Source organism: Cibotium barometz, chromosome 13, assembly GCF_041138505.1.
Source record: "Cibotium barometz isolate CiBa-2024 chromosome 13, ASM4113850v1, whole genome shotgun sequence".
NCBI classification, from domain to species: domain Eukaryota; kingdom Viridiplantae; phylum Streptophyta; class Polypodiopsida; order Cyatheales; family Cibotiaceae; genus Cibotium; species Cibotium barometz.
Genome location: NC_141058.1, coordinates 1,333,620 through 1,344,630, shown reverse-complemented (window position 1 = coordinate 1,344,630; position 11,011 = coordinate 1,333,620). Strand labels below are relative to the sequence as shown.

The window sequence follows — 11,011 nt, the reverse complement described above, 5'->3', positions numbered from 1 at the left end:
CACATGAAAGTGCATAGTTACGAGGCCCAGGCAAGGAACACAAGACATGAAAGAATTCCAAGGAGGTTGGTAGGTGGTGTTCCACAAAGCCGAAGGGGATGGTAGTCCTGTGAGTCGGGTGCCACTTAGGGCACACCAGGAAAGGCTTTCAGGCAACGGTTCCAGGGAAGGTTGATCCTCCAAGGGGTGGAGTGAGAGTGCCAGACTCATTTCTCAAGAAAGAAGACCAGAGACTGTGTTCAGGGACAGGGCAGGAACGGAATGGGGACTGGATGGAACAGATGCATAGATCTTCATGGTCGCGGTTTTTTAGACCAATGACCACCATGTCCTTCCTAGTCCGTCCGGGAATAGAAGGGGATGATGACAGTGATCCAAGAAACGGATTGGAATCCCGTCATCAAGTTTAGCAGAGGGGGATGTCATGTGCAAGACATGCACTGGCTGACCTCAAAGTTAATCGTGAGGAGAGCAACCAGATAAAGAAAGATCAGAACCAGAGACTAGGAGCAGGTGTTGCTGTTTGGGCAGGAGATTTGACTAATTGTGGACTAGGAGGGGCTGTCGGCCAGCATATACAGAGTGTTCTCCAGTCAGCTGCAGCAAAGGTCCAATATTTGTCTAGTTTGCTGGCCGACTAGCAGTCGGTCCGTTGGTTGTGTCATATCCAGCCTATAAATAGCATTATTGCTCAACGTTATAGGCATTCAGTCTCTTTGCTTGGCTGGATCATAGATTAGGCCTAGACTAGGGTTTACACCTTTTCATTGAAGGCAGCCTACGACTGCAAGATAGATGTACCTTTTTGTACCATATGAATATATTGAATACTCAGCTATCTCTCTATCTCTCGTCTCTCTCTTCTACATGCGTTTTGCATCAACATGTTCCCGGATGGTGTTTAGGACGGAAAGAAGACTCCCAAAGCTTCCGTATGTAACATTGTGAGATTGTAAAAGATAGTGTTGAATAATTGGAAGCTCTCTTCCAGCTATTAGTGGACATGCAAATTTCACATCGTGAAGTTTTCATCCAAGTTGCGACTAGTTGATAGTGTTAATTCTTTCTATCTTTAGTGGTGCATATGTCCTATCAACTACGTTTTTGCTGTAATAATTCTTTCTATTTGTTATGATTGTTAGTGCTAGGCTGCATTATGGCTTGAGTCTGTCTTGTATCTTCGGAGCTCTGATAGAAATAAGGCCTTTGTATGAATGTATGCTCATGTGTGTGTGTGTGTGTGTGTGTGAGCATATATTGATACGAAGTTCTACATCCACTATTGGGCACTGATGACGTTAGTGGGAATGTCGTAGTATCTAGTCCATACTATGCATGATGGAGTTGATGGTTTATTGTCTTATGGATGACTACCATGAGGTTATAAATTGACTACCACGAGGTTATAAATTGCACTTTCTTATAAGGTGAATTTGGGCATGTTCTTGGATTCATCTAGATATATCTTTATGCTGTATTATGGGACATGCAAATTTCACATTGTGAAGTTTTCGTCCAAGTTGCTTCTAGTTGATATTGTGTAATTCTTTCTATCTTTAGTGGTGCATATGCCCTATCAACTACCTTTTTGTTGTAATAATTCCTTCTATTTGTTATGATCCTTAGTGCTAGGCTTCATTATGGCCGAGTCTGCCTTGCATCTCCGAAGCTCTGAAATAAACTCAGTACAAAGACCTTTGTATGAATGCCAAAAGGAGGAGCAATAAAAGGCACCTATCTAAAGTGACTTAATGTTGCATGCGTGGAAGCCTTGTTGTATTAATCCACAATCCTAAGCGTGATTAAGAACAAGATGTTGATGTGAACATGATTAAGACAAAGAAGAGAGAAAAGAGAAAGAGAGAAAGAAAGAAGAAAGAAAGATATATTAACGTCTACGAGAGGCCAAAGTCGGCCTATGAGACAAAAAATAATACAACTGTGTTCTTCCGGTCATCGGAAGAAAAGGAAAAGAAAGAAAAGAAAAAGTGTGCATGTGTCTGGATACAATTGTGAATCATCATGGATCGGTGGAGCCCATATACAAACAATATAAAGGGGGGTGGGGATGTGGATGGAGTGCTAAGGCAAGATGCATCTCTATATGCTGAAGGGGTAGTACAAGCATGCTATGCAGATCTATGTCTAACTCCATCCACCAGCGCCATAAGAGGGATATAAGATATCATACATCGCCGATGCTGAGGCTGTGAGTGGCGTGAATATGTACCCTGAGTCTGAATGAAAGCGAGCTAGCCTCTCCTGTGTCTCCATCTGGTGGCTCATCCGGATAGCTGCTATCTCTCGGTGACGGAGTCGGAGTGCTCTGTGTCCAGTCTGTCTAGGTCTCCTCCTGGCTCTCAATTCCTCTGCTCTCTGTGCGGTCACCCCACGTGGTACATCAGGTGGCATTGGCATAGCTCTCTGGAAGAAATATGTGAGCTGGGACTGTCTCCCACCCCTAGTGGGAGCGGGTGTCTGGAGGAGTCTCTCTCTCGAGAACTATGAAGCTCTAGTAGTAGTCTGCCAAGCTGTCGCTGGTCCGAGGCCTCTATCAACTGATGTAGTGAAGAGTGCTCCTCAAACAATCCTGCATAACTATCTTTGACCCCTGGTGGACTCTACATCTACATACAAAGTGATCCTCAATCTCCACCTCCTCGCGGCACAATTTGCATATCCGCTCGGCTCTGAGAACCCGTGCCGCTCTCCCAGCCTCTATCTCTAGCTGATGTGATGAGACTCGTAGCTGTCCAATAGCAACGCGAGAGCTGTGTGGCATGTATACATCCATATACCGCGGTCGTTGTATAAACCCATCCCCTGAGATGCTCATAAAGTGGTCTCTGTAATACAGCATCTTCGGTGGTAGTGGGCTCTCTGGTGCTGTCCATGTCTCCTATATGTAGCGCTGCCATATGTCCTGTCTCATCACTTTGTTCCTCTCATTGAGAGAGAGGTAACCCCGTGGAGGAGACTGATCATACTGAAAAGGTGGCAACCGCTCAATGTCTATCCCATGATGAGAGAACCACTGTAGCATCTGTGCATACCAAGATCCAGTGTGTCCAGCCTCGGCCAGCTGTCTGGATGCCTCAAAATCTCGGCGGGATAATCTCTCCGTGGGCATCTCCCTCATCTTGTATATAAAGGAGATCGTCTGGAACAATGCCTCCATTGCCATAGGTGGTGCAGCAAACTCAGCTCGAACGATGTCGTGCGGGACGGATGGTTTGCTGCGTATCATCCTTGAGAGCATCAAGATCTGTGGTCTCTCCAGCTGCCTCCATGTGGAGGCTGCAAGCCCTGGTGCCCAAACCGCTGCTGCATACATCAAGGCTGGTGTCACTAATGTATCAAAGAGCCACCCCTTCGTGCGGGGTTCCTGAAAATGTGCCTGATGACACTGACGCTCAAGGCCAGCAAGAGCTGCATACCCCCGGGTCACTCTGTCTCGGACTGCCTGAGCCATGGAGAAGCGTCTAGCTGAGCTAGTAAATGTGATGCCAAGGTAAACATAAGAGCCACCTCGACCCGCCCTCCTGCTAATGTGAGAGTAGTGTGGCTCCTGACTGCGGGTGAGGTGTGGAAGATCATAACCTCGGTTTTCCCAAGGTTCACTGTGAGACCCTGCTGTGCGCAGAAGTCATCAAGAGCCACAAGGTGTCTTTGAAGCCCAACCTGTGTGTCGGATACCAAGACGATGTCATCAGCATAAAGCATAACATGGACAGTAATACCTGATAGCTCAACTCCAGAGCCTTCTCCCTGTGTGATGTAATCGACCACCTCATCAATATAGAGCCCAAAGAGCGTGGGGGAGAGCGGGCACAAAAAGGTGGTGTAATGAATGTACATGGTTGAGCCCTTGGTTAGTCCCAGAGGGGTTGACCTGTGGCCTTTACATAATGACTGTTGACTTCTACAATGATAGAAATGATCAATGACCGACTCGGTTGAACTAATTTTTGGCTGAATACTTATATATATGGGTTGAGAGCTGGTCGGCCAGCTACAGGAGCAGTCGGCCAGTTGTATGGACAAAATTCATGATATTATTCCTTCCATGTTGTGCTTTGCCTTCAATACTGCCCACACCTTTTGCCAAGCCTCTAGCACTTGGCCGCCTGCTGTTTGGACACCTCTACTGGCTGTCGACAAGGTGCCAAGTACTCCCATGATGCTTATGATGATGAAGATGGTGATGGTGATATTGCTGGTGATACTGCTGCTGTTGATGATGATGATGATACTATTGCAGATGTTGATGCTATTGAAGCTGCTGATGGTAATGGAGATGATGCTACCAATGCTAAATGCGGACTTAATCAAGGATTAATGGTGTTCATGCTAAACATTAACCATGGCACAAGCATGCACGTGACATCGCCTCTTGCCAAACTTGATCATGGGATGGACACTCTGTCATCCTTCCTCCTTGGACTATTGACTTTGATTTGCTACTTTAATTGATTTTGACTTTGATTGATATTTTGTTTGAACACCTTCCACTCATCATCTCCACTTCCAAGTATTTCTGAAGAATTGAGCAGCCGTTCCACTACTGTCCCCATGCCGGCTTTTCCCTCACCCTTAACACAGTGGTGGGTCACGCCGGAATTGATCCTTCGTATTGCTAGGCCTTTGGAATTGATTTGAGAGCTTAATGATGTATTGGTTTTGCGTACATACCCTCAAGGAATGCTTCCTCTAGCTTCGCCTGTTTGCAAACCACTCCATCTGCTACCCTCCCAGCATTCTTCTGTTGTTGGAACTGTACACCTTCCTTGGGACTATGCTTAGTGGGCTGAGCCTGAATGCTCTGATACTAATGTTGCATGTGCAGGAGCCTTGCTGTATTGATCCACAGTCCTAAGCTTGATTAAGAACAAGATATTGATGTAAACATGATTAAGACAGAGGAGATAGAAAAGAGAGAGATTGGTGTTAGGGTTTTTCTTGCATTTTATATTGTACAAAAAAGGCGGCTTAATGAATGTACATGGTTGAGCCCTTGGTCAGCCCGAGAGGGGTTGACCTCTGGTCTTTACATAATGATTGCCGACTTCTACAATGATAGAAATGATGAAGGACTGATTTGGTGGAACTGATTTATGGTTGAATGCTTATATATATGGGTTGAGAGTTGGTCTGCCAGCTATAGAGTCGGTTGTTGTATGGACAAGATTTATGATAGTATTTCTTCCATGTTGCACTTTTCCTTCAATGCTACGCACACCTTCTGCTAAGCCTCTAGCACTTGGCCGCTTGCTGCTTGGACACATGTGCTAGCTGTCGATAGCAACTTGTTGGTTGTCGATAGGGTGCTAAGCACTCCCATGATGCTTACGATGATGAAGATGGTGATGGTGATGGTGATACTACTGATGATGTGCTTGTTGATGATGATGATGGTGATGATGATGATGGTAATGGAGATGATGCTAAATATTGACTTGATCAAGGATTAATGTTGCTCATGTTGGACATTAGCCATGGCACGAGCATGCACATGACATCTCCTCCTGCTAAACTTGATGACGGGGTGGACACTCTTGTCATCCTTCCTCCTTGGACTATTGACTTTGACGTTGATTTGCAACTTCAACTGACTTTGATGGATATTTTTGTTTCAACACCTTCAACTCGTAATCTCCACTTCCAAGTGTTGCTGAAGAACTGAGCATCTGTTCCATTGCTGTCCCTATGCCTGCTTTTCTCTTACCCTTAACACATCGGTGGGTCGGAACTGATCATGGCTGTTGCTAGGCCTTTGGAACTGATCTGAGAGCTTAATGATGTACTGGTTTTGCGTACGTACCCTCAGGGAATGCTTCCTTTAGCTTCACCTATTGTAGACCACACCATTTGCTACCCTGTTGCATTCTTCTATTGGAACTGTGCACCTTCCCTAGGACTATACTTAGTGGGCTGAGCCTGAATGCTTTGATACCAATGTTGCATGCGCAGAAGCCTTGCTGTACTGATCCACAGTCCTAAGCTTTATTAAGAACAAGATGTTGATGTAAACATGATTAAGACAAAGGAAAGAGGAAAGAGCGAGAGAGATTGGTGTCAGGGTTTTTCTTGTATTTTATATTGTACAAAAAGGTGGCTTAATGAATGTATATGGCTTAGCCCTTGGTCAGCCCCAAAGGGGTTGACCTCTTGTCTTTACGTAACGATTGTTGACTTCTACAATGATAGAAATGATGAATGATTGACTTGGTGGAATTGATTTATGGCTGAATGCTTATAAATATGGGTTGAGAGCTGGTCGGCCAGCTACTATAGGAGCACTCGGCCTTCTGTATGGACAAAATTCATGATAGTTGCACTTTGCCTTCAATGCTGCCCACACATTTTGGCAAGCCTTTGGCCGCTTGTTGCTTGGACACCTCTGTTGGCTGCTGATAGGGTGCCAAGCACTCCCATGATGCTTATGGTGATGGTGATGGTGGTAATGGAGATGATGCTACTGATGCTAAATGCTGACTTAATCAAGGATTAATGTTGTTCATGCTGAACATTAGCCATGGCATGCTACTAATGCTAAATGTTGACTTAATCAGGGATTAATGCTGTTCATGCCGAACATTAGCCGTGCACGTGACATCCCCTCCTGCTAAAGTTGATGACGGGGTGGACACTCTGTCAGCCTTCCTCCTTGGACTACTGACTTTGACTTTGATTTGCTACTTTAATTGACTTTGACTTTGACTTATATTTTTGTTTGAACACCTTCCAGTCCTGATCTCCACTTCTAAGTCTTGCTGAAGAACTGAGCATCTGTTCCACTGCTATCCCCATGGCTGCTTTTTCCTTACCCTTAACACAGTGATGGGTCATTTGCCGGAACTAATCATGTGTGTTGCTAGGCCTTTGGAATTGTTCTGAGAGCTTAATGATGTACTGGTTCTGCGTACATACCCTCAGGGAATGCTTCCTCTAGCTTTGCCTGTTGCAGACCACTCCATCTGCTACCCTGCTGCATTCTTTTGCTGGAGTTGTGCACCTTCCTTGGGACTATGCTTAGTGGGCTGAGCCTGAATGCTCTGATACCAATGTTGCATGCGTAGAAGCCTTGCTGTACTGATGCACAGTCCTAAGCTTGATTAAGAACAAGATTTTGATGTAAACATGATTACGACAGAGGAGAGAGAAAAGAGCGAGAGATTGGTGTTAGGGTTTTTCTTGTATTTTATATTGTACAAAAAGGTGGCTTAATGAATGTACATGGTTGAGCCCTTGATCAGCCCCAGAGGATTAACCTCTAGCTTTACATAATGATTGTTGACTTCTACAATGATAGAAATGATGAATGACTGCCTTGGTGGAACTGATTTATGGCTGAATGCTTATATATATGGGTTGAGAGCTTGTCGGCCAGCTACAGGAGCAGTCGGCCTGCTGTATGGACAAGATTAATGATATTATTCCGTCCATGCTGCGCTTTGCCTTCAATGCTGCCCACACCTTTTGCCAAGCCTCTTGCACCTGGCTGCCTGCTGCTTGGACACCTCTGCTGGCTGCCGACAGGGTGCCAAGCACTCCCATGATGCTTATGATGATGAAGATGGTGATGGTAACGTTGATGGTGATGGTGATACTTCTGGTGATGATGATGATGTGCTGCTGCTGATGATAATAATACTATTGCTGATGCTGATGCTACTGATGCTAATGGAGATGATGCTACTGATGCTAAATGCTGACTTAATCAGGGATTAATGCTGTTCATGCCGAAGATTAGCCATGGCACGGGTGTGCACGTGACACTTAAGGGCACACCGTGTGAGGCTATTTGACATGAGGTCTAAGAGATCATCTTGATAACCATTATCTTGTGCGCATTACACTGAGCCAACAAGCTTGTGGAGTTGTACTCTCAGCATCAAGGGCAAGCAAAGAAGGAAAACGCACCATAGCAAGAGGGCGACCAGGTCATGCTTGTGCAGAAGTGGCTTCAGCCCAATAATGCACAGCTTCACATTGTCAAAACGCAATGGCGCAGGTTAATGCATCGTAGTAGGCGCTCAGAATAGCAGCATAACACATCAAGGAGGTGCCCTTCTAGGGGTGTTTCAGGCCGGCCAGCACGTGCAAACAAGGGCGACCACAGGGCAGCAAAACGGACAGCAGGAGGGCACACAAATCATCCCTGAATCAAGGTCCAATTCTATCCCAGAATGTCTCAGTCCAGTGCAGTCCCATGGACAGCACTTTCAGTCATTGTACCTACTACCTCTTCATTCTCGTGCAATAAATGAAGCAAATACACCGGTGAGTGGTGGGGGTCTTTGAGAGGGTACTTGAGACCCAACACCGTGTCCTTGCGCACCTAATCTCTGTGCGTATTCAGTTCTCAGCAAGTGTGATTGCATCATTAGTCTTGACTCTTATCTTAGAAATGCTTCCGCATAAGTGCATGTTACTATTGGAAATATGGTACTGGCGAATGTGTAAAAATAATAGGTGTTAGAATAAATAAAAGTGCTAGGGGTAGTGTTCTTATTTAAGCACACATTAAATGAAAGGGGTTAGGAACCTTAGTCTAGCACTTATAGGACAAGTAGTAGCATAGATGACACCTATGGGACACTTGGCACGTGGCAGCTATGTAATGGTGTATGAGCCTATGATTATAAAAGAGGCATGTGCCTAAAACTCCTCCCAACCTGTTGCAAACAACCTGTTGCAAACATATTATTACCCTCCTTTAGCTGAAGCACACTCCTTGCTGCTGTTGGATTTGAAATTCAATCCTGCTCAACACTTGTGCTGATTGATAAGGGTTTTGGGACTCAACCTTGACAGTCCTTGTTAGGAAATAGAACTCTAGTCAGCTGACACAGCTTTTTCGTAAAACAAAGTGATTCAGAGGAGGTGCGGGTTGGTAGGCCACGAGTCTGCAGTGTTGTAGGTGCAAGAGAGAAGGCGAATCACATAGGGGATGAATCAATGGTTTACAACTTCCTATTTTCATGCAATAAAGTTTCACATTTCTTATCTGGTTGGCTGTCTGTACGTTTTTTTATTTGGGGTTGGGGGGAATGGTCGACAAAGGTCAGCCTATAGCTGCCTTCAGTGAATTTAAATTTCAAAACTAGCATGTGCTGATATTATCTGAATAAACACTCGGAGTGGGTGCTTAAGAAACTGAATGCTTTATGCCAGCTATGCCGGACTTCACAGAGGTGTACAGCTTTCTTGGCAGCATGTTTGATCCAACCACAAATGGCCACCTGGAAAGAATGCGAGAGATGGCACCCATCGATCGTGAAACTGTAAGGGCATCACAAATTGGTCATGATTTGTTTTTTCTCTTATGCTACATTTTAACGAAGCTTTTTTTTTGGGGTTTTTTTTTTGTTTTTTTGGCAGGTTATACTTCTAATGAGGAATTTGTCCATTAACCTTTCCAGTGCTGATTTTGAGGAACATGTACGTCTTCTTGCCCTGCTAGTCCTGGAAGAATTTGTGAATTGGGATTAGGACAGGCATGTCTAGTTTGTAGCAAGCTAGACGACTCCTCTTTGGAGCAAATTTGTTCAGGGGAGAGGTTAAATTTGGTTTACCGTATAGATAGCATATCAAGCCGTCCATGTGATTATCCATGTGATTACTTTATGAAGTAATGGGACAACTAGATCAGAGGGTGTTTATTGTATACATGCATGCACCCATTCGTACATACATATGTGCGATCACAAATACATACATGTAAAAATCTAGTGTTTTATTTTTGCAGAAGCTTTTTCTGTCGGTGTATGATATGGATCCAGAAAATACATTGCCTGGAGCAGAAAATGATATAAAAAGCCAGCCGGATGCCCCAGATGTGGCTTCACAACCACCTTTGGTATGAATGTTCAAGTCATTGAATATCAACAAGGTGTTGGTTGTGCAAGGTCTCATTATGTATTGCATGTAAATTGAGGTATAGAGGGGGTTACTTTCAATGCTACCAGTATGTTAATTCACAAAATTGAAGTGTGCGGAGTATTTGCTTTGCTTCTACCAATAGCTATAGTTGTTTACTGACTACAGGATAGTGGAGATGGCACACTTGTTTCAGGCCACAGCGAGTTAGGACGAGTGAGTGACAGCAGGGAGGTGACTGGTGAATCCGAAGCTGGAGAAGGAAAATTACTACTACAATCCGACCCTGATGAGACGGCCAAGCTTCCACTGCAGTGCCATACAGAGGGAGGTGAACTAAGAAGCAGTGCAGCTACACCTTTGTTGTTGGAAGAATGCGTACTAGGAACACATGCAATGGTTAATTTTCCTTTGGGTTCTGAGGTTTGGACCACAAGTTGATTCATACGATTGAGCAGAGGAATCAGATGATGGTAAAGGTGAAGGTGAAGTTGTGGCTATGTGGTGGTCATGAGGTTGAGCTCCATATCCTATGTATCGGTGGGAGGGTTCTCTGTACATTTTTCGAAGAGAGATGTTCCTTATGCATAGTGTTATATTAACTAGTCTGTATTATAGCCTGTTTTTTTCGGATATATTTGTGGCGTACTTGGCCACTTGGAGAGTGTTCTATGGTATGCGGCTCAACACAGGAAGTTTTCTTAATCTGGTTCCTCAAGCAGGCCAGATTTCTTAATGATATGTATTGTAGGACTGCATATTGTACAGTTGAAATTTTCCATGATATAGGGTGATAGGCTGAAAGCTGTTATATATCATTCACATCAAGAATCTTGCATTTCCAAGAGTTTTCTTGTATGAATTCTATCAATGATAAAAGAGTCGTTGCAAAATTGCTTCAGTCATGTCGAACCATTCTCTTATTTATTTTCAAAACATCTCCAGGGTAAAACCTAGATGGATATTACTTTGTACTCTCTCAAGTTTTTAGTACCTCAACTACAGTACAGTTAGTCACTTTGTGCCTGAGAGCGTGGTGCTGCTAGCTATATTCAGAACGTGATCAAAATTGGCATGAAAACTTTTCCCTTCAAGAATTTCACGATTCTGCAAGCTTTGTTAGCACTTC

The 11,011-nt window shown here is 44.3% G+C and overlaps 1 protein-coding gene across 1 annotated transcript in view; it reads left to right on the top strand.

Annotated features, from left to right (window-relative positions):
- LOC147632255 (protein REVEILLE 8-like) overlaps window positions 1-10,783 on the top strand; it is a 42,354-nt gene extending 31,571 nt beyond the window's left edge. The window contains exons 6-9 of the mRNA XM_086807064.1: window positions 9,178-9,287; window positions 9,385-9,444; window positions 9,752-9,862; window positions 10,051-10,783. Coding sequence (XP_086663190.1) covers window positions 9,178-9,287; window positions 9,385-9,444; window positions 9,752-9,862; window positions 10,051-10,323 — 554 coding nt within the window. The 3' untranslated portion in view covers window positions 10,324-10,783. The remainder of the gene's footprint in view (window positions 1-9,177; window positions 9,288-9,384; window positions 9,445-9,751; window positions 9,863-10,050) is intronic.
- Window positions 10,784-11,011: the final 228 nt, after the last annotated feature.